Below are 24,347 nucleotides of genomic sequence, written 5' to 3' on the forward strand. Positions count from 1 at the left end.
AAAAAACATTTGGATTGAAATAACAAAGGCTGTTCACCAAGAACACCCTGATTGTACGGGAAAAAATGTTGAAGCAGTAAAGAAAAAATGGCTGAATTTTATTGGTGCTGCCAAACCTGCAACTAGAAATTACATCAATGGACTGACAGAAACAGGCAAGCTATAACCAAATACTAGTTACATAAAACTCAACGATAAGTCTGTTGCTTTTCAGGTGGTGGACCAATCGGTGAAGATGGTGTGCTACGTCCATCATACTTGAAGTATTATGAGGAGGTTTTAGGTCTTGATAACCCTTGTGTTGCCAGTACAGCAATTGCAGTAAAGAATGCTTTTTTCTTTTATTTTTCCCTTAAGATAGTAATTAATTCATCTCATTTACAGGGAAGCATAGATACAGAAAACCAAACAAGTAACGTACAAGAACAACAACTCGCTATTATTAACATACTTGAAAGTACGCCTGAATGCCCTGAAAACAATTCTTTCGATGCCAACATCGACGAAGAGTCTAATGATCAATTTGGCCATAACTTCAGCGATGACGAGTGAGTTTAAGCTAAATGTAAATCACACAACCAAATTTGAGATAACTAATATCTAGTTTTAACCTGGAATTATAGACATAATGACATCTCAGGATCAGGATCGCACACTGCATTGAGGAGTACTCCCATGCCTACTTCTCTGCTTCCTCGCCAATTTGGAAGTGAATTAGCAGAACGTAGGCTATCTCTTGTTACCAAACAACCATCTGCTGGAACTTCAAATAAAGGAAAGTCTCTTGCCAAAACACCTCATGTTGCAAAACGTAGTACACCTGCTGCACCAATTGCCAATACTAGTAGCAGATCGTCATCAACAGAAGGAATAACTACGAACTCTTTTGCTCCTGAATCTCAGTCTGCCTTTGAAGCACTCAAGAGGAAACGTGAATCGATGACACTTCGTCAAACAATGAAGAAAGGAAAATTTTCTCTTTGTAGCCTAGGAGAAACCACAGCAAATAGTCGTTTGACTGACCAACGTCTGCGTGTTCTCGCATCTGCCATGACTGTTCGGGAAATGCTGAAAGAGCTGGTCGAAAAGTCAGAAATACCTGAAGATCTACTTGATTTGCTGTATAACTTGCAAGAAAATGTTTGACGTTTTTATTTCGGTGTAAGTCATCACGTTTAAATACACAATGCAATCAATGCCGGCGAAAAATGTTATAGGCTATCAGCTGCCTTTTTTCGTTTCCCAAACGTCGTAGAAAGCTGTCTCTTTGGGCATCGGCCCTTTCAGGCCTTGGTTCACATTCTTTCGTCTCGTTTTCATCTTCAAAATCCGTATTATCGGTGCCCCATTCGTCATCAAGTGGCATGTTCAAATCTATAGCAATGTTGTGTAGGACGCAGCATGCTACAGTAATCCTATATAAAACACATTTTAGTTGGATGATCGAAAAAACTTTGCCTGTACGTACCAAGACGCTTTACTGGCGGCATACGAATTTCCGAGTGCAAAACATTAAACCTTTTCTTTAAAATGCCAAAAGCTCGGTCAATTACACAGCGTGTAGTTTTATGAGCTGCATTGAATCTAGTCTAGAGAAGTTATTTACAGTAAATTTGGTCAAAACATTTCAACGTGTTAATTGATAGGACTACCTTGTATGCTTCAGTTGGCTCATTGTAAGGAATAATTAGGAAGGGAGTGTTGGCATAGCCACTATCACCCAACATTATACTAGTTCCGAAATCTCCTGCCTTAAACTTTTTTCCTATGGTACTACACTTAAAAATTGATGAATCATGGCAAGATCCGGGTTTGGTTGCACAAACACTTAAGAATTTATGATTCGCATCACAAATACCCTATATATTGATATGGAAATGTCATGAATGAATTTTCATTATATTACTTCGTTGTAGTATATGTACCTGGACGCTTATGGAATGATAATTTTTACGATTTACGTATGCCTTCTCGTGCACTGTTGGTCGCTGCAGCCTAATATGTGTGCCATCAATACAACCAATTATTCCGGGAATACGAGCTATTTCAGCAAACTGGATCTTAAGCTAGATTAAATTTATATAGTTAATGACAAAGGTATAAAGTTCCAAACAACACAATCAATATAGCTTACGTTATTTAGGTTAGCAGGGAAACAAATGTGTTTGTGTGAAATCAATGACAAAGCAAGCGAGACCCAACTAATGGATCGTGAGACTGATGACTGGCTATACCGGAGAACATTTCCAACAACGGTTTGAAAGGTCCCTGTTGCATAGAATTGCAAAGCAATTAAAACCATATCCAGTGGCCGAAGGTTTCTTTTAGCTTTGGTTTTCCTTTTGGGAAAAAGGTGTTCAAGCAGAGCTACAATGAAAAATAGACATTAACATAGCCTATAAGCAATAAAATACATTACAAATCTAAAAACCTGTAATATATTCGATGGAAACACGATCAAATCGAAAAGTTCTCATCAACTTTTCTTCACAGAAATACGTCAGGATATCTTTTCTCGTTTTATAAAACGGTATTAGTCGACTTTTTTTAATCCGCCGTTCTTCTTTACGCCCCTCACTATCACTTGATGATAAATAATCACTTACATCGGTTAAATTAGCTAAATCTTCCATAAATTCATCGATTTCATTTACGTCACGATCCATTTTGTAAACAAACTAGAGCGCCACTGGCAATTTCGTCCGTTGTTTATTTCAGCTTAAGTAAAATATCGGAAGTTCAAGTATGAAAAAGTACCTATAAAGGTACTTTTTTCTTGAGGTGACTTAGACTAAGATTTGGTCTCGACTTTAACGTTTTTAAGAAAAAATCTTATACTTGACTTGATTTTTTTGGTTGAGAATAGCACTTAGACTAAAGTAAAGAAAATCCGACAAAGTCAAGTGTAAGTCAAGATAAGTCAAGTGTGAAATTGACGTTCAAAATTCGACCCCTGTTCTCTTTCTCTTAGCTGGTCAGCTATATTTGAGAGTTTCTGAATCATGGTTCTCATATCGTCTCCTGTTAAAGAGAAAAAAAACTTGATTAGTGAGAGAGGAGAAAAAATGATAAGGAAAGGTACCAGCTGTATGTTTGAAGTCGTAATATTGATGTCATAGAAGATGCAGCTGTTCTTCGGTTTGGAGCTGATATTGTAGATTTAACTTCGCCCATATTTTGTGCGGCATTGAGGCCAGGAGTGTACAAGTTTTCTTTCATTTTTCTCGTAATTGAGGCAAATATAAAGTTAATAGCGGTGATGTTTCTCTTCGTCCATAGCCTTATGGCTGCATCATTCAGCAATTCACCAGCTTCATTTCGATCCTACAAAAGAAGAAATATGATGTTAATATGATGAACATAAAAGTAATGACAAAGTATACATATTGAGTGTAATTTATATATATATATATGTAGAAATGAACTGCAGCGTTAAGGCTGATTAGATTGTTCTGTGTCAAAAAGGCAACGGAATAGATAGCATGTAAGTCAATTGATATGACTGCACAGTTAACAATGGAGTAAGCAGCGTTAAGGCTGATTGACAGTATCTCTGAATAATTGCAGAGCAATCAAGCAAGCTGAGTAGTGAAATGAGCCGCATGAAGGCTGACTGATGTAAGTTTGCAAAGAACAGTAAAAATAAACAGCGTTAAGGCTGACTGTCTTGTCCTCTTAGTAACTGCAGCGCAGTAATGAGTGAGCAGCATGAAGGCTGACTAATATCAGTTTGAAAATAAGGAACATTAAAAATAGGCAGCGTTAAGGCTGAATGCAAAATGCTGTGTGTTCTGATTAAGTGGATTGTCCATATGAGAATCGCATTCCTCAAACTGCAGTGAACAATTAATAAGACAATTGCTGACAGAACGATACAGCTGAATCATTAATATTTACAAAAGAAATAGAATGAGCGAGATTGTTACCTCTTCTGGGAGTAGGGGAGAACGGGGTCAACTTGGACACGGGTCATATTGGACAAAGACCCTAAGTGCTACATGTTATGGAAAAAAAAATTTTATTTTTATTTTTGTATAGACTGTAATGTTTAAAGTTCTAGAAAAAACATTGATTAAAATCGAATCATTATTGTTCTTGTTATCGCAGAATTTAAAAAATGGCACTGTTTGATGTAATATTCTTCCCTATTACTGTAAGCATTTTTTAAGTGAAAAACACTACAAATGAATAAAATAATGATATGTGAAATAGCCAATTCATTTCTTTAATGATTGATAAAAAACTTAAATTTTAATGCCTTTCAAGTGTTAAGTTATTAACGAAATACTAAATAGCACCGGGTTGGGTCATTTTGGACACACAGTTTTGGGGTCATATCGGACAACTTCGATATTGGAGTGGGAGGTGCTTGTGGAGAAGCCATATACGCCCAAATAAGATATCGATTACAAATCGATACTCGATACTCTGTTAAGCCCTCCCCTTTTACTCTACCCGCCTACAAATTGTCCATTTCAGCCCCATATTTCGTAAAAATGACATAACTCTCTATTTTTCATTTCTATTGCAAATATATCAATATGAATGAATAAAATATTGAATAAGCAGTCTACCCATATTTTTTAAAATTTATTTTATGTCTCCTTATGAGGAAAACTGGCAGTGTCCAATCTCACACCATCCCTGTCCAGTTTCGCCCCGCCGTTTAAATAAAACAAAAACAAAACCGACTTCATTAAAATCCTTATAACTCGTTTATTTTAGGACTTAAAAATTACAAAAAAATTGTGGAGTTCCGCAAGAAGGTGCTGCACCATTAACTAAAAATAAATATTAGAAAAAGAACATAGAAATCTAAATAAAGAGGAAAGAAATTTTTTGTCCAGTTTGACCCCGTTCTCCCCTACTTCATTACCCAACACTACGTCTTTCAAGTCATGGTGTTGGAAGACTAAATCAATTTCAAAATTCCACTCTCGGTGGTTGGTGCCATCGAATTTTGGCAGGTGGGCAATTGCCCTTAAAGGTTGGTTATCTTGAATCTCGTTCTCGGCCATTGTCAGTCAGCGTTTAGCAACGTAAATCTGGGCCCATAACCTGATGAGTTTTGTAACTGAACATTAGACCGCGAACATGATTTCAACAAGATATTGTATTACAGATACCATGGATGACACAATATATATTTGACAAAGTCTTACCCTATGACCAGTTCTTAAGAGAGTGAGAGCACAATTATAGAGACAGGTAGCAGACATCAACTATGTCATCCTAGGGAAATTTGACGGGGAGTGGGGTTAAGCAACACTAGGGTTAAGCAACACCAGGGTTAAGCAAGACTAGGGTTGAGCAACACTACTTGGGCGCGCTTGACTTGGAAGGAAATCACAACAAAAACATTTGAAACCCAGTCCTCCAGAGGGTTATGACAGAAATGGAAAAAAAAACTCACTTCGTTTGAAGAAAGGGGAAACTGAAAACTACCGATTTAAGCGTTGGGCCCCTCGGTGGAACTAAGAAAAAGCTCCGACATCATATAAATAGTAGCAGTAAAATCTACAGTTCCTAGGATAAGAATAAAAATAGGAAATTCTGTTGTAAAGGGGCTGTTTGACACTGGAGCCGAGAGAAGCGTTATTAGTAGCACATTTTTCCAGAAGCTTAAAGAAGGGACGGAATTAATTGATTTCACTAAAGAGGTAGATGTGGATATTTTCAGTATAAATGACAGGCGCCTCGTCACGGAAGGCACAATTAGGGCTGTGGCCCAGACCAAAGAAACGGGTTTTTTCTTAAAGGCCTAAAATTAACGGGGTTTTTATTTTCTTAAACGGTTTTGAACAGGGTCGGCGATCCAAAAAAATGACCCGTCCCGCTTGACCCGTGGGTCAGGAAAAACAAACCGGATCGGGTCATGTCCCGCGTAGTTATCGGGTCAAACATACTTTTCTTTGCAGTTTTCAAGGAATTTTTTAATAAATACACGCAATGTTAGTCTTAACAAACTGTTTTTGTTTATTACCTTAAACAACCATCATAAAAACTTGAAAAAACTGTTAAGTTTAAATCTGAGTTAACTTTACTAAAAACAAAATTATTATTCAGAATCAGAATATTCCTCCATAAATTTCCCATCAGCGTTTTCATCCAAAAATGACTGAACGTCCATTTCTGCTATTATTCCTAGTCTGTACCAGGACCGCAGACAGACAAGAGCTTCGACGGTCTCAGCCTTTAGACTCATTCGGGCAATGCCAAAAACATCTTTACCCACGCTGAAGGCCGCTGAATGCTAAGAATTTCTTTGGCCATTTGGCCCAAGCGAGGCCATCGGCAAGACCGGTTAGCCCAATAAGTGTAAACTGCGCAAGGATCACAGTCTGCCGGTTCCGTTCTTTCAACCCCATACTCTCCCATTTCATCTATTTCAAACCTCTCCACTGACCTATTTTTTGAGAGAACGTTGGCGATGTAGCTGTCGAATGCTGGTCGCTTTCCACTTCCAGTTGAGACTGACGAAGTGATACTTTTGCTACCATTGCTTTTTTCCATAGCTTCAATGTTCATGGTTTGAACAGTTGGAGTTTCTTTATAATTCTACCATACAAATTGTATCCTAAAAAAAAAAAAAAGTTAGTCATCATGGAGATAAGGATAGTATGAATATAATGGCCTGTGATAATAGGCCTGGAATAATAGCCTGTGATGAGATTTTCGTCCAGAGGTTGAAAGGCATCTCGGGATTCTCCCCCACAATCTCAACCGTTGTCGATGAAATACTGCATCTTCAGCCTGGGATCTAGGAAAGTGGAGCCATTACAATAGGGGACGCCTTGTAGTAATAGGATGACAGTTTCTCTAATCTAGCGGCAGCTGTCATAACAATCAAAGGGTGTTTAATTGATCGATGACGAGATTGTGACACATCTTCCGAAATCGTCAACAACTGATTATACATAGGCACCACAAGCGATAAAGTGGGGTATACACTACCCTCGATGTACTTCGTGATTGTAGCAAACTCTTCCAAAAATTCAAGTACTTCGCTTAAAATGTACCATTCTTCATTTTCCATTTCATTTCTTCGGAGATCTACGTCTTTTGCGATTTCATCGATGGCCCTTCTCAATTTCACAGCACGTTTAACAAAGTAAAAGGCTGAGCTCCATCGCGTTTTGCAATCCAGGATAGGGAGAAGATCGTTGGTAATAACAGAACCTTCGACGAAAATAATTTCTTCTTCTTCATACTCTTCGTTATTTAATCCATATAGGTTCAAGATATTCTTCAAAATCTTAATCCTTTGAGGTGAAGCACGGATCAAGCTGACGAGATGACGAAGCTGTTATAGAAATATAAATAAAGTAGGAACTATGAAATGGTAAGAAAAAAACGGGTGACTCACCTTTTGGAGAAGTCCGGATATAATTTCAAGCATTTTTTGTACGCAGATGTTCATAACATGCGCAAAACATCTAATCCACATATCTTTATCGAAGGGCTGTGAACTGTTCTTGGTCAGGTGGACTATGTAGTCAATGAAAGTTTTATTCGAACTAGCATTATCTGTAGTTATAGATAACATCTGGAGGTGAAGGTAGGAGTATCATTAGAAAGTTTTGCAATACTATAAATCTTAATTAAAACAATAAATACTCACTCTTTCTTGGAGTTCAAACAACTTAATCGTATCAAAAAATGTGTTGCCAATGTTAATGCCTGAATGTTCGCCTGGCTTTTGTTTGAACCCTATTATGGCTTCAATCGGTTCAAATTTGTCATTGAGCAAGGAATCCGTGATTTCCATGAATGCCAACTTGTTTAGCGAGGTCCAGAGATCCGTTGTTAGGGCTACTTTGCCTCCTTTTAGAATTGTAATTACTTTGTCTCTTGATGCCAAGAAAGTTGACATCAACTTATCTTTCACTGCAGTCCTGCCCATTGGCTTGTATAGTGGCTGCAGACCAGATATAAATTTTCGAACTGCAGGTTCTTCTCCCAAGGAAAATGCATGATTGTTTGAAACAATAAATTGAAGAAAATCTCTCTGCGATCTTTCACTGTTAAACTAAAAAACAAATGAACATTTTACATTGTATTGTTTTTTTTAGGATGTGATATTACAGATACAGATTATACAAGTATAGATACCTACTTTAAATGGGAGGACCAATTCTCCAGATTTGGTCAGTGTGGATTGCGTATTCAAATTCTTCAGTTTTTCATTGTGTTTGTTCTTTAAATGCCTCGAGATGACACCTGTACCTATTCGTCAAAGGGCATATCGCACGTCTCCAAAACAAAAAGAGATGGCTAAAAATATCATAAAGGAACTGATGGAAAATAAATTATTCGTTATTCAATGTCCCCATGGGCAGCCCCGATAGTATTAGTAAGTAAGAAAACAGGGGAGGTCCGTTTGTGTGTAGATTTTATAAAATGAAATGCAATTACAAAAAAAGATTCTTTTCCTTTACCTCGTATTGACGACGTTTTAGACTTACTGGTGGGACAGAGGTTTTTTTCCACATTAGATCTTGCCTCCGGATATTGGCAAATTGAGCTCGAGGAGAAATACAAAGAAAAAACAGCCTTCAAAGTCTATGACAATTTGTACGAATGGAATCGTTTGGCGTTTGGTTTAACCAACGCCCCGGGAACGTTTTTAAGAGTAATGAGTTCAGTTTTGCGAAGAGTTATTGGAAGATTTGTCTCGTTTATCTTGACGACATAATAATGTTTTCAAGAACAATTAAAGAGCATTTTACCAATTTGAAAACTGTTTTTTCCCTCTTAGAAAACGCGCACCTAAAAATGAAATTGTCAAAATGTGAATTTTTAGCGCAATCTGTTTCCTATCTTGGTAACGTAATCACGGCTGAAGGAATAAAACCAGACCCTGCTAAAATTGAAACCCTTGTGAATTACAAAAGACCTGGTACAGTCAAAGAATTATAATCTTTTTTGGGACTAGCCAGTTACTAGAGACGATTTGTAAAAAAATTCACTATCGTCGCCCACCCTTTGTTATCACAGACTAAAGGAAAACCTATTGATAGTGTAAATTTGGAAAACAGATGAAATTGCAGTTTTTGAGTACTTGCGACAATGTTAATATCAGAACCTATCTTGATATATCCGGATTTTTTTAAGGAGTTTCTGATTTACACGGACGCAAGTAACTATGGCTTAGGAGCCATCCTCTCTCAGATGAAAGACGAAAAGGACTAACCTATAGCCTATGCAAGCAAACATCTCAATAAAGGGAAAATCAAGTATTCGACAATAGAAAAAGAGGCTGCAGCAGTAGTGTTCGGGATAAAACGTTTCCGACATTACTTACAAGATCAACCTTTTGTTATTGTAAGCAATCACAGGACTCTTCAATGGTTGCAGATTTTTAAAGACGACATAGGGCGACTAGGTAGATGAGCGATTTTTTTATCTAATATGAAGTTCAGTGTTCAGTACTGACCAGGTCGAGTACACGAGAATGCTGATTTTCTTTCAAGAATACCGAGGAATCTAATATCAGTCATTCCTGCAGACAACAACGTAATGTGTCAAGAACAGCAGAAAGACTCTCTGTGCAAGGCAATCGTTACTGCTTTGGAACAAAATGAACCTTGGAAAAAATAAGATGGCCCGATGCCTTCTTGGATCAGTGAAATCAATTTTTTCTTTGTTGAAGATGGGCTTTTATGTAAACACTACGAATCTACCTCAGTGAAAAGAAGAAACTTTGAACAGTGTCAAGTGGTTGTTCCGCTTTCTCTTATAAAGCAACTTTTACAAGAATACCATGATTCCCCATTGTCAGGACATATTGCAATTAGGCGAACATTCTTTCGTCTAAGGGACAAATACTATTGGCCTACCATGTTACGGGATGTTAAGGAATATTGCACTTGTGAACCTTGTGCGCTGGGACGTCGAGTTCACAGTTCGAAAGCCTATCTCAACCCGTTAGACCTCGCTAGAAAACCTTTTGAAGTATTGGGCTTAGATTAGGTCTTTAGACTAGGGCTTAGATAAGGTCCAATCAAGCTTCATTAACTTCAAGGAAACTATTATATATAAGTAATCACGGATTACTTTTCTAAATGGATAGAAGTCATTCCTCTTACCAACTGTACCGCTCTCAGTACTAGTAAAGCCTTGGTAGAACGAATCAGTTTACATCATAGTCCCTTGAAAGCAATAATTACTTATCGAGGCAGTAATTTTATTTCTGAATTATTTTCTGCGCTTTGTAAAGCTTTAAACATTAACCGCATGAAAACAACTGCATGTCACCCTCAGACTAATGGGTAGCTCGGACTGGCGTAACTTGTAGTGTAGTAAATTTCAGCTTATAAGCCTAGTAACTTAGAACCGGATAGTATTTAGATGTTTAAGTGTATGGTAGTAGGTCTACGTCGAATATGTGGTGGTATATAGTAGGAGGCCGTGGTATATTATTATTCGGGCACTTTGGTCATGTAGCAGTACTTGAATAACTCATTTTGGTAACGGGGATCAGCATAGGTGGTGGTGTAGTAGAGTGCAGGAATGGTGTGCTACGCAGACGAAGACAAATCCATACACCTGGTGATGAATGTGGCCGTCAGAAAGGCAACAACAACCAACGGCAGCATACCCAGTAAGCTTAGAAAAAATTGAACACTTCAGTACCCGGATTCATACGATTCATACAACGGACTTTTATGAGAAACACAGCATCAGTTGGGCTCCAGCAAAATGGAAAATTTCAGTGAATGATTCTGTCTTACCATGATTGCAATTTGCAAGCCGAATGCCAAGTTTAGCTGATGACAATCAAGCGGTCTGTTTGAAGGCGCCTTAATTGTTGGTAACAACAGAAAAGGAAAGAACTAAACTAAAACAAACAAAAAACAAAACAAAACAAGAAAACAGAAAAAATCAAAATAAAATAAGTTTTCGCTAAGCACTTGAATGACATGCTAGTGTCCTCCAGACCTGTCACGATAGACGGGATCGTATAGTACAGCTATTTATCCAATCTATTCCAATCTATCATGACACCAGCCTATAGCTTTAACCTCTCTATTCAGTCATGCATTGGAATGGTAGGCCAATTCCATCCCCTTCCAACGCTAGACGTTTCGTGTGGCAATTGTTTACAGACTCTTGGACTAGGAATCCCACATCCTTTGGGGGAGGGTGCCATACCCAGTCATTTCAAGTGTCGCTACATTAAGGAAAACATATAATCCGGACACACCATGAGTCTGAGACACCAAAACAACCTGGTTGATGACGCAACCAGCGTCATGAGCTCCATCATAAAATTTAATTTCTTTGGAATTCTGATAAACAATTACATCATGTAAAAAATAAACACCATCGGAAGAATAGTAACGAACATCACTCGACTTTATTAGAAAACAAAAGACTTCATCAAGTACTTTAGATTTCAAACTTATGTCCACATTCAGCACTCGCGATTTGGGGTATTCATTTATTCATTGCTACGGCAACACGAAGGGAACACCTCTAAGGACGTGCCAGGTTCTTGCATATCGCCTTGCGGCCAATGTTGACACTAATCACTAACAAAGTTAATGCATTTCCTAAGTGTTACTTCAGGTATATGGGGAAAAAAACGAGTTGGTGATTTGAATTTGATTGTAGATTTAAGAATCAATTTGTTAATTTATGGTTTCGATTTAACCCTGAATATTTAGCAATGTCCCTAATTATTCTTCTGTTCCCTTGGTTCCCATATGAAAAAGAAATGTTAAGCCAATCTAGGATCCTCATTGATTATTTTTGACAACTTCAATTAATCCAGTGATTCCAAACTTAACCATTAAGGCACAATTTCCTGTAATGGCTGAAACGCCTAAGGTCAGTGCAAAAAAAAAACAATTTATGTTTATTTCAAAACGCGGCACTATTTTGGGACCAAACAACAACTTTACCTCGAAATATTACAGGTGATCATCAATTCGGGTCCACGATCCTTAGAATTTTTCCTTACCGTTTGGATGGCGTCATCGCAATTACGAACAAACCAAAACAAAAATTCTCGTGAAGTTACACGTCGCTTTTCTGCTTCTAGTTTTCCCGTAAGCGGTGTCTCGGGACTCGGGATTATTTTTTAAATTTGATTTTTTACTCTTCCTTTTTAGGGTCGGAGAGTAAACCGCTTGTGAATTAAATTGTCCACCTAGTTTGTTACGGAGTCGCCTATTGCAATGGCTAAAAGCAAGTGAATGAATTCGGGGTCAGTCCCGAGGTGGCTGATCGTCTCATTTCATCTCATTATTTACAGAATCAGTCGTCTGATTTTGAAGAAGGCTCCACTACTACGATGCCATATTTACTGAAATTCCAATTAGGGAAAGGGTCATGAATGAATGAAATTGAAAACAGATTAAATAACGGCAAGGAGGATTGAAGGCATGAATGCGTGATCCAAAGCCACTCTAGGTCTAGGAAATAAGAATGTTAAATGAAAATAATCAATTTTTCGGTTCACCCGTGCTTAATTAACATCAGCTTAATTTGAAAGTTGGCGAACTAGCTTTTCCACAAGGCTGGTAGGTTTACGTAGGCCTACACGTTTAGGCTACTTCCTAGAACTACCCCTCGTCCGTACCCGATCGATTTCTCTTCATAAGTCTATTAATGAAATGTGGTTTTCCTTCGTCTGGAGAGGAAACTTAATAAACAATAAAACATAAAATAAATACTTAAACGATGATTGAAAGTGAGCAAAGATTTCAGCATTAGATGATCTACTGCTTTATGTGTGTGAACAAAGATAGTATAGCCACAATTTTGGAGAAGAACATTTCCTATCTTTAAACTTGAATAAGCCTTAAGTATTCACGGTTGAGCGCCGTCGGGAACTGCCCCCGAGGCCATGCTCGTGCTCCTTTTTGGCCCGTAGGCCGAGGCGGAAGTTAGTTCCTCAAGTGATCAAGTCACTTAGTATCCTACTATTTTTCTTTTTAAATCTCTCTTTAACCCTAGCATTGTCAGGACGTTGATTCGGTAGGATGCGAATCCAACTAGCACGAAGTACGGTCACAATGTTGGAGGAATGACCGTGTGCTTGGTTCGTGGTTTGGAGTCACAAGTGGTAGGTGCATGCTGACGTAATCTTATTACCCATTGAGCGGCGCGTGAAATGCGGTCTACCGACAACCCCAGTGCTGCTGAATTTTTTTTTGTAACACCACATGCACATGCTACCACTCGAACCACTGCACCAACCCGACAGTGAGTTCTTACTCCTAATACTTGTAAATTACCAGAGGGATCGTGTAACGATCCCGAAAGGTAATTCTAATTGTGCAAGAGATAAATGAAGAGACGACCCTAAGGGTGTAGACACAATATATTTTAGCTTTTTAAAGAAAAAAAAAATGAACAACCGTTCCGCTTCCTAATACCTGAATACGCCCCCTTTTACTCAGACTTATTTCATTAGGGTTTGTAAACCAAAAACAAAACGTAAACAACACAGCATTTTCCCTGAATATGTGGCGGATCAGAGAAAAAACCTGACAATTTTCCTGACAGGATAAAAAAACTCTGTCCATACAGAAATGAAAATCAACAAAGAGTAGTGGCCATCAAACATTGACAAAACAAAACACATGAGTTTCTTCTATAGCCGCTCTCTCGGATTGGGGATTAATTAGCCATGAAGCTGCCCTGCTGGGCGATCGCTGGCCTGATTCCAGCCATGACCACTGCCGCCGCTGAAACCTCTGGGCTTTCTTGCTTGATTAACTCTAAAACAAAAAATAATGTGAAAGGTCGACGGCTATCAAACCATAATTCAATTTTCCATAAATGAAGCCAGGGTGGGTTTGGGCGGGACACGGACCCTTAGGGTCGTCTCTTCATTTATCTCCTGCACAATTAGAATTACCTTTCGGGATCGTTACACGATCCCTCTGGTAATTTACAATTGTGCTACGAAATGAAATTTCGTTAGACCCTAAGGGTGACTTTGTAGGTTGTTTTAATTGTGTGTTTGCCCGAAGACCGCCGATTCAACCGTTGGCTCTGCCGAACGGTTGTAAAATCTTCCGAATGTCGATTCTTGAGCCCAGCTTCCCGCTCGTAAAATTGCTCCCAATGATATCCCACTTTTCACCGCTTTAGAAGCGGCCGCGCTTCTAGTTGAATGTGCTCCAAACATCTCGGTATTAATTCCGGCGCTCTTTAAGAAAAATGTTATCCATCGACTCACCGTGTTCGATGACACTGGCTTGTGCGGGGCGATCGCGGCTATAACTAATTTGTCGCTATTATGATCCGGCCGAAACTTACTGGTACGCTTTATGTACTCTGCAATTGCCGCTACTGGGCAAATCTTTGAATCTGGACATGATGTTATTGAAAATGACTGCAATGGTCCATTTCTCTGAGCTTTCCTTGGTGTTTCCAACGCGAATCTAACGCCGTTCTGGCTGAATACTACCGATTTAAATCCGATCGCTGCTATTTCTGACACTCGTATGAGCGTCGTCAGTGCGATCAACGTAACCATTTTTGTCGCCAGCAAATATAATGACAAAGAATCGTTCTCCCCTAACGTCGAAACGAAGGCAAGAACCTGATTCGAATCCCATGTAGCGCTGTATTTTGGACGTGGTGGATTTCGATTGTAACAGCCTTTCAGCAATCTTACTACCTCCGGATGTTCGCCTATGGGTATCCCTTCTGCCGGTTTTAATGTGGTCGATAGCATCGACCGATGAATATTAATAGAACTATATGATTTACCTGACGATTGTAAACTTGCTAAAAATTCCAAAATGTTCGCTATAATGACTGAAAAGGGATTCGCACCCCTTCCCATGCACCAATCCACCCAATTTCGCCATGCCGACTCGTAAGCGGCCTGTGTGTTGGGCCTATTTCCGGCCATGAGTAGTTCAACCACTGTCGTCGAAAAGCCTCGTTCAAAATACTGTCGCCTGACAGCCTCCATACGGCTAAGTGCAGCGCACCAGTTTGTGTAAGCGGGTGATCTTCGTCCAGCGCTGATTTCAATAGACTTTGAGACGGCGCAAGAAGACGAGGAACGTCGCAAGAAAGCTCCAGCAATAATGGGAACCATAGCTGGCATATCCAAACCGGACAAACGAAAACAACTAATGCTTTTTCACGTCTGATCTTATCGAGGCATTTGAAAATTAAGGCAAATGGGGGAAAACAATAGACAAATAACCCTTCCCAATTAACCGAAAAAGCGTTTGTTGCCATCGCCCTCGGCTGCGGATGCCAGGAAATAAGTGATGGCAGTTGCGCGTTCCACGGTGTCGCAAAAGCGTCAACGGCTGACGGCCATAGATCTTGAATACGATTGAACACAAGCGGATCCAACTTCTAATCGCCGGAATCCGGCCCGGCCCGTGATTCTGCGTCAGCAATTGAATTTAACTTTCCTGCTAGATGAACCGCTTCCAGTGATATGCTGCGATCCTCACACCAAGTTGTAAGTTGAGACGATATTTCAGTTAGCGCTGGAGAACGAGTACCCCCACCGTGATTAATATAGGCTACCGCTGTGGAGTTATCCAAAAAAAACCAGAATTGAGATTTTTTTAGAAACAGCCGCAAACGCCTGTACCGAGGGAAAGGGATCGCTGGGATCGCTCAAGTAAAATTGCCCATGAGCGACGCTACTTCTCTCAGTGAAGTCGATCTCGCCGCAAGCGCCATCTCGCACATTTTCTTGACTGCCGTCACCTTGGCGTTTGGTAAGGCAAAGGACAATCGAACCGAGTCTATTACGAGCCCCAGATATTCCAACTTTTGAGTAGGGACCAGCACGGATTTCCCCCAATTTATAAAAAAACCTAGCTGTTTTAGTAAACGGATAGTTACCTTAACGTCCCTTAACGTGCGCTCTTCAGATACATTCAAAATCAAAATGTCATCCAAATATATGATAAGCCTTAAACCTTTTTTTCTCAAGAAACCCACTACGACCTTGAGAATTTTTGTGAAAATTCTTGGCGCTGGTGCGAGACCAAAAGCCAGACATGTAAATTGAAATAAACGCCCCTTCCACTGAAAACGCAAAAACTTTTGATGAGATGGGCAAACGGGTACGGTAAGGTAGGCGTCTTTCAAATCCAGTTTCACCATCCAATCCCCTTTTCTCAAAAGAAAACGCGCCGATTCAAATTTTCCATCTTAAAGTGCTCATATCGAATGAACTGGTTTAAAGGCTTTAAATTAACTATAGGCCTAAACCCTCCCGACTTTTTGGGAATTAAAAACAACGAACACACGAATCCCCCCGACCCGTCTGTGATTTCTCTGACCGCCCGTTTTCTTACAAGATCCCCCACCTCTTTGTCACCTACGGTGATCATTTCCCTAGCATCATAACGGGAGACGGAATTTTATCCTGACTAGGTGAAGAAACGAAATCAAGCTTAACGCCATGCGCTACACTCTCCAAAATCCATCGATCGTCTGTTATCCCTTTCCAACGACCCGCAAAAGCTATTAACCTAGCACCCACATGCTCTTCTGACGGGTATTTGGGAGACATACAGTGGGAAAAACAAACGTACCTTTGGCCCCCTCGCAACTATGAACTGGCTCCTGCCGGTCGTCCCCTTTCACTTGCAGTTCTTTGCGGTAGCTGCTCTCTAGTCTTCCTTGGACGTAACACGAAGGGGTGGCGCTATGCTGACTGAGAATGGTCTACTGACCCATTTCCTCTTGACCTGAAACTCGTTTTGGTCCTTGAGGTTCTTGCCAGTGTCGCGTCCTGTGATGCCTTTTTAAGCATCGACTCTAGGAACTTTCCCGTAAAAAGGAGCTCGCGAGCCTCCTTTCCGGGCGCGAACGCATCAGGATCGGCCGTCAAAAAATCAAAACTCGGTTCCACTAAACCAACCACCGATCGTCTTCTTTGACGAGTAACGTGGTGATAAGCACGTGACCACTGCCGTAATGCATCTTGCACCAAGTCCTGGGCTTTTCTCTCCGTTTCTCCCTCACCGAGCGAAAAAATACGGGTATACAGATCAATAGGTGGTGCGCCTATGTCCATGATCTTCAGCTGTGTAGTAATCAGCACTTCTTCTGATGCATTCACTGCTTTCAGCTTCCCTTTGTCTTTTGCCCGCCTGTACATGTAACCATCAAGTTTCGGGGGTTTCACCGAAAACTCTTTATCTGCGAATTCTAGCGGAGTCCTCTTGGAAATAGCCTTGGACTCGTCCGTTGACACGTCCTTCGTCAACCAGTTTGATAGCGCTTCACTTACTTCTTGTGGTACAATCAATGGCGTAGGCTCGACACTAACACTCGCTAGCTGACTGCTTGGCTCCGGGGTTTGAGCTTTTGATGGGCCTGGTCCTGGCGAAACGGATCGTGCCGGTGACTCGGCCGCTGACGGTCCAGCCAAACTTTCTGGTCTTCGGTTGCTTGGCCGCCATGGACGGTTAAAGAACTTTTGTAGACGATCTTGATCTTCATGATCGTCGATCACTACTTCCTCCACCTCGTCCTCTTCTTGTGGTCGCCCGTAGTCCACGCCATGCCCACTGAATAATTGCGAACAACCATGGTCCTCAATCTCTCGACGGGGATCACGATCCCTTTCGCTGTATCGCCTATCATCTACCTGGTCGTAGACTGCCTCAAAACTGTCTCGACGCGAACCGAATCTTGCCCTACCGCTCCATACCCCTCTACCAGCATCTTGAGCGTACAGATCCTGTTGGTCGAAACCGTAAACTTGTCCAATTCTGCCATAATCTTGATCATAACGACCATGAATGGGGGCAAAGTAAGGTCGGTCACGATAAAAATCACTCAAGGGAGACCGTTCCCTTTCCTGGAAACGTGAATCGTAATATTCACGGCGATCATGAAAACGTGAGCGTTCCAACAAATCTCTTTCTTGCTCCATATTTGCTAAACTAACGGCACGTGGATCAAACCAATCGTCTCTACGTCTGTCTCTAAAATTTCCAGGTGCCGACATCTTTACTGTGTAAGAGCTAAAAAAAGCTGAGTAAAAGGGGGCGTATTCAGGTATAAGGAAGGGAACGGTTGTTCATTTGTTTTTTCTTTAAAAAGCTAAAATATATTGTGTCTACACCCTTAGGGTCTAACGAAATTTCATTTCGTAGCACAATTACCTATAGCATTCGTCTACCCTACTCCCCTCGATGAAATAGCTTTCGTAAGGCGATCCACCTTCCAGTATACCGGCCACAGCGGAATTGCTAGAATGGGTTTCACGGGGATTTTTTTTTTTTTTTTTCAAGGCTTAGGCTACGTTACGGCATCCCGTATATTATGCGTACTGCCATGCGGCTCGGGACTTACCACAGGCAGTTTGGGACCAAGCAACGCATAAGCTACGTCAGACATCTTACCTTACCTTACTTGGGTAAAAGAAATGCTAATAGTTACCTTCAAAACTGTATCCCGGTCGCCTGCTTCCTTTTCTGCTTTACAGCAGCTCTTCTGTAGGAGGAGTGTCACTCCTACATTAAAGGAAATGACGCCTTGAAGTTACAATAATGATCCGTCAGTTGTCATTTTTACCACCAGGTAGCGTTTTCCACGGCCGAGCGTCTGCTGTATTTTGGGTGCGCTAGTGCATTTTGCTGTTGGTGCAAATCAATTTTTTATAAATGGGTATATTGTTTTATACTGAACGCCAAAATACCTCTAATTTTTCACGACCTTGGAATTGCACCATGAATTTTTGTTGCCATCAGACCATGTTTTCATTTCTTCAGGTACAGTCCGTAACAGGAACCGTACAGTGTGCTTCCTGTGTTGTGTTGTGTTGTGCTTGTTGACCAACCAAGTGCTGTTGGAAAGAGTGTAAGCAATGTTTAAGGTATTTATTGAAACCTTATTGTGTTAGTGAAGTGACTTATTTGCTATGCTCATACTGGTGGTAGGCATATGGTTTGAGATTCATTTGTTTCAAAACTTGTTTCACACTTACATCAATATTTTTCTGTTCAACGGGAATAAAGTTCTATCATACTCACCAGAAACATATCTAACAGACACACACATTTCATTTAGGATTAATAATTGCTTTTTATATTGAGCAATCTTGGTGTTCAAATTCTAAATGCTTTTCCATCATCCTGCTGTTGGAAGTCCCTTAGATTTTTGTAAGTTATTGAAGCCAGAATTTTTACACTAATATGTGTTTTATTTGCTTCATGTAGATTTATAATGGCAGCCGTTTGGAAAGGGTTGAGTTGGTTGAAGAAAAATGTTTTGAAACAGCAAACATTTGGAAGCGCGGCCGGAATAGCCATGATTTATTTACGATCTATCACGTTGCAGTATTCTTATATAAAAAATTTCAAGTGCATATCTGGGCTGCCTTCTTTTCTGTGGCCCCGTTTCCCCTTGACTCAGAATAAGTCCGTAGGGGGTCATGCCGCTAACGGTATGTACGGTATGTATCAAAACAACATATCGAGGTTTGGAGGGCTCTGGCCGGAAAGGGGACGTAGGTGGACCGTGCCTCCCCCTGCTTTGATTGATTGGGTAACCTGGGGAAACATTACCACTTCAAAAGTTGCAAATCATTGAATTGTTTGAAAAATTGTCAATACAAAATGGTTACACAAATTCTTTAGGAAAAGTGGAAAGCATCTTTCGGAGAATCAAAAGAGCAAAGTTCAGCTAAATCTCTCCCACGGAATGTCATACACTTACCGTACTTACCTAGCATTCGTCCACTCTTTCTTCTCTCGATGAAGAGGTTTTTGTAAATTGATCCAGTATCGGCTATGTCGGAAGGGGATTTACGGGATTTTTTCTTAAGACGTAGAAAATGACGTCTTGAAGTCGTTTGAAAAAAATAAAATAAAAAAGTCTTGTGTTGTTACGTACGTACACGTTGATATAGAAAATCAAGCTGGTTTTCTTTTGGTATCTCTTTTACCAGTTACCATTGTGGCGTATTTGGCTGTAACAAGAAATGTATGCAACCGACGGAAAATGTTATGCTTTTGCTGGAGTGTCCAATTTGCTTACTAAACTGACCTACTACACCGTTGTCGTCTCTTTTTATATGATTTCACAGTGATTATGTTTCGATTCATTAGCCTGCGGTTACGACACGTGCAACTGACAGGTAATGACGTAATAGCCAAAATGCACAAGTCCAAACTCTAGCAACTGTATATTTAAGTAAAATTACAGGGCTGGATCAGTGTAGTTACCCGGAGCGCAATAATACTTCGGAGTCTCTGTGTAGTAGCCAGGATTGAGCCTTTGTTGTAGTATAGTAAACCGGATTTTCGGTATACTAGCTTGAAGTCAGTTGGTATTTAAGTGTAGGTTTGAACGTAGGGTGCGGTGGTGTAGTAGGAGGGCGTTATATATAGTCGTGTACAACTTCCTACTAAGGAACGTTGTGATAACTGGGATCAATTAATCAAAGGCAAACAGAATATCTTTGAATGTACTGGCGTAACTTATTCATCTCGACAACTGATATTTTCGCCACACACTTGGAATAACACTTAGCTGATGCATCAACCTATTAGTGTCAACAGCGGCCGCAAGGTGATATGGAGGATTCTTGCATGTCATTAACGGTGTTGATGCGTGATGCCACACCCTAATTCGTGAGTGCTAGATAATAATACGAAATTTTAAACATTTAATTAAGTTATTTGTTTTGTAATTAAGACGAATGATATTCATCACTGTTTTCCCGATAATGTTCATTTAAGACACTACGTCATAGTTTCTCAGAATTTAAATAGGAGTTAGTTTTTTGTCGGAAATTGCATGTTTTCGTTATCAACGTGGTTTGAAGCCTCAATTCACGGTATTTAAGAGTTGAGTGCATTTCAATGTGTAGCGGCATTTGAAATGACTGGGTATGGTAGCCTACCCTCCCAATGTTAGGATTGCTAGTAACCAAGAGTCTGTAAGCAATTACAACTCGAAAGGTCAAGCTTTGGAATGGGATTGGTCCCCCATTGCAATGCAAGACTCAATAGAGAGGTAAAAGCCCTCAGCTGATGTCACGATGTGGATCATATAGTACAGCAATATGATCTCCGTCCAGGGCAGGTCTGGAGGTTACTACGATAGCAAGTCAATCAAGTGCTTAGCGCAATCTTTTTTTTTTTTCAATAACTAAAATCCAAACTGGTTAACCAAAACTTCTAACATCTAGTCCGAATATTTAAGCATTTCCCTAAAATAGAAATTTCAGGTTGAAACTAGGAAATTAGCTTTAGTGGTGGAAATGCAAACTGAAAAGAATCTCGCTACACTATGCTATTCAATTAAATAGGGTAAACCGTACAAGTGAGATTTAAAGATGCCCAATAAATTCTCTATGCCAATGGGCGTACTACGTATCTGAAGATGTAGTCATAAACAGATTCACAAATGTTTATGATATAACTCTAAAATATTAAACTGTAAATTTTGTTCATAATTACAAAGCTGTTCAAAGTAAAATTGAAATTGCCTTCGCCCGCCTTATTTGATAAAGAATAGAAACAACAATGGATTAGGTAACGATATACATTTGTATTCAGCATTTCATTGAGGAACCACATTCGTATAGAACGACTAGTGAATGCATAAATATATTTCAAGGAAATACTGAATTTGGAACGAGGACTGCCAATGATAAATCAAAATCTATTTGACACTTCATCGAGTTAGATGGACAACACAATTTTAACGATTAATAGTACTTTGGTGGCTCATTGTAGTAGGATGGGGTTGCATATGTTGTGTAGTAGGCTGGAGCCTCGGTGTAGTATATGGGAGTAGAGTAAGTGGTAGTGTAGTACTCTGGCGCTTTGGTGGTGTAGTATTTGGGGGTTTCAGTTTGGTAGTAACATGGAGCTGAGTAGTACTTCGGTGTCTCGGTGTAGTAGCTGGGAGTAGCATAGGTTGTTGTGTAGTATCTTGGAGCTTCAGTGTAGTAGCTCGGTGCAGCATATGTACGTACAATATTACATTATCAGTTTATTCATCTACTTGTAAACAGGATCAAATATACTTGTATTCAATGTTAATACTCTGTTATGTTATGAGTTTATACTTCTACATGTAAACAGAACAAATATACTTGTATTCATTGTAAATACACTGTGATACCATGAGTTTTAACTTCTATATGTAAAAAGGATCAAATATACTTGTATACAATGTGAATACACTGTTATATTATGAGTTTATACTTCTTTATGAAAACAGAATCAAATATACTTGTATTCAACGTAAATACACTGTTATATTATGAGTTTATACTTCGACATGTAAACAGAATCAAATATACTTGTATTCAATGTGAATACACTTTTAAACCATGAGTTTTTACTTCTATATGTAAATAGGATCAAATATACTTGTATTCAATTTGAATACACTGTTATATTATGAGTTTTTACTTCTACATGTAAACAGAATCAAATATACTTGTATTCAATGTGAATACACTGTTATATTATTAGTTTATACTTGTACATGTAAACAGAATGAAATATACCTGTATTCAATGGGAATACACTGTTATACCATGAGTTTTTACTTCTATATGTAAAAAGGATCAAATATACTTGTGTTCAATGTTAATACACTGTTATACCATGAATTTTTACTTCTATATGTAAACAGGATCAAAAATACTTGTATTCAATGGGAATACACTGTTATATTATGAGTTTATACTTCTACATGTAAAAAGAATCAAACATAATTGTATTCAATGTGAATACACTGTTATACCATGAGTTTTCACTTCTATATGTAAACAGGATCAAATATACTTGTATTCAATGTGAATACACTGTTATACCAAGACTTTTTACTTCTATATGTAAACAGGATCAAATATACATGTATTCAATGGGAATACACTGTTATATTATGAGTTTATACTTCCACATGTAAACAGAATCAAACACACTTGTATTAAATGTGAATACACTGTTATACCATGAGTTTTTACTTCTATATGTAAACAGGATCAAATATACTTGAATTCATTGTGAATACACTGTTATATTGTGAGTTTATACTTCTACATGTAAACCGAAACAAATATACTTGTATTCAATGTGAATACACTGTTATAAGATGAGTTTTTACTTTTATATGTAAGCAGGATCAAATATACTTGTATTCAATGTGAATACACTGTTATATTATGAGTTTATACTTTTACATGTAAACAGAATCAAATATACTTGTATTCAATGTGAATACACTGTTATACCATGAGTTTTTACTTCTATATGTAAACAGGATCAAATATACTTGTCTTTAATGTGAATACACTGTAATATAATGAGTTTATACTTCTACATGTAAACAGAATCAAATATACTTGTATTCAATGTGAATACACTGTTATACCATGATTTTTTACTTCTATATGTAAATAGGATCAAATATACTTGTCTTTAATGTGAATACACTGTAATATAATGAGTTTATACTTCTACATGTAAACAGAATCAAATATACTTGTATTCAATGTGAATACACTGTTATACCATGAGTTTTTACTTCTATATGTAAACAGGATCAAATATACTTGTATTCAATGTAAATACACTGTTATATTATGAGTTTTTACTTAGCAATGTAAACAGAATCAAATATACTTGTATTTAATGTGAATACACTGTTATACCATGAGTTTTTACTTCTACATGTAAACAGAATCAAATATACTTGTATTCAATGTGAATACACTGTTATATTATGAGTTTATACTTCTACATGTAAACAGAATGAAATATACTTGTATTCAATGGGAATACACTGTTATACCATGAGTTTTTACTTCTATATGTAAAAAGGATCAAATATACTTGTGTTCAATGTTAATACGCTGTTATACCATGTGTTTTTACTTCTATATGTAAAAAGATCAAATACATTTGTATTCAATTTGAATACACTGTTATATTATGAGTTTTTACTTCTACATGTAAACAGAATCAAATATACTTGTATTCAATGTGAATACACTGTTATATTATGAGTTTATACTTCTACATGTAAACAGAATCAAATATACTTGTATTCAATTTGAATACACTGTGATACCATGAGTTTTTACTTCTATATGTAAACAGGATAAAATATATTTGTATTCAATGTGAATACACTGTTATATTATGAATTTATACTTCTCCATGTAAACAGGATCAAATATACTTGTATTCAATGTGAATACACTGTTATATTATGAGTTTATACTTCTACATGTAAACCGAATCAAATATACTTGTATTCAATTTGAATACACTGTGATACAATGAGTTTTAACTTCTATATGTAAACAAGATCAAATATACTTGTACTCAATGTGAATACACTGTTATATTATGAGTTTTCACTTCTAT

At 38.6% G+C, this 24,347-nt stretch overlaps 2 protein-coding genes across 2 annotated transcripts; both read right to left on the reverse strand.

Annotated features, from left to right (window-relative positions):
* Positions 1-1,136: 1,136 nt before the first annotated feature.
* Positions 1,137-2,965, reverse strand: LOC116918514 (putative nuclease HARBI1). Its single transcript, XM_045175173.1, has 6 exons — positions 2,432-2,965; positions 2,135-2,367; positions 1,926-2,066; positions 1,653-1,859; positions 1,469-1,589; positions 1,137-1,415 (listed from the first exon to the last, which is right to left on the reverse strand). Exons 1-6 carry the CDS (start codon positions 2,664-2,666, stop codon positions 1,405-1,407), a joined length of 948 nt encoding a protein of 315 aa, XP_045031108.1. The 5' UTR covers positions 2,667-2,965; the 3' UTR covers positions 1,137-1,404.
* A 13,703-nt stretch (positions 2,966-16,668) lies between these two features.
* LOC116924547 lies at positions 16,669-17,959 on the reverse strand. Its single transcript, XM_045175102.1, is given in 3 exon segments — positions 16,669-16,756; positions 16,758-17,023; positions 17,066-17,959. Coding segments are annotated over 3 exon segments (1,248 nt in total).
* Positions 17,960-24,347: the final 6,388 nt, after the last annotated feature.

This window comes from Daphnia magna, linkage group LG6 (assembly GCF_020631705.1).
Source record: "Daphnia magna isolate NIES linkage group LG6, ASM2063170v1.1, whole genome shotgun sequence".
Classification (NCBI taxonomy): Eukaryota; Metazoa; Arthropoda; class Branchiopoda; order Diplostraca; family Daphniidae; genus Daphnia; species Daphnia magna.

Excerpts from the sequence above, each read along its gene's own strand:
- LOC116918514 (XM_045175173.1), bottom strand. The coding sequence starts at position 2,666 with ATGGATCGTGACGTAAATGAAATCGATGAATTTATGGAAGATTTAGCT. Across the intron at positions 1,860-1,925 it reads ATCATTCCATAAGCGTCCAG|GGTATTTGTGATGCGAATCA; the intron begins GTACATATACTA and ends ATCAATATATAG. Across the intron at positions 1,590-1,652 it reads AGCCAACTGAAGCATACAAG|ACTAGATTCAATGCAGCTCA; the intron begins GTAGTCCTATCA and ends TAACTTCTCTAG.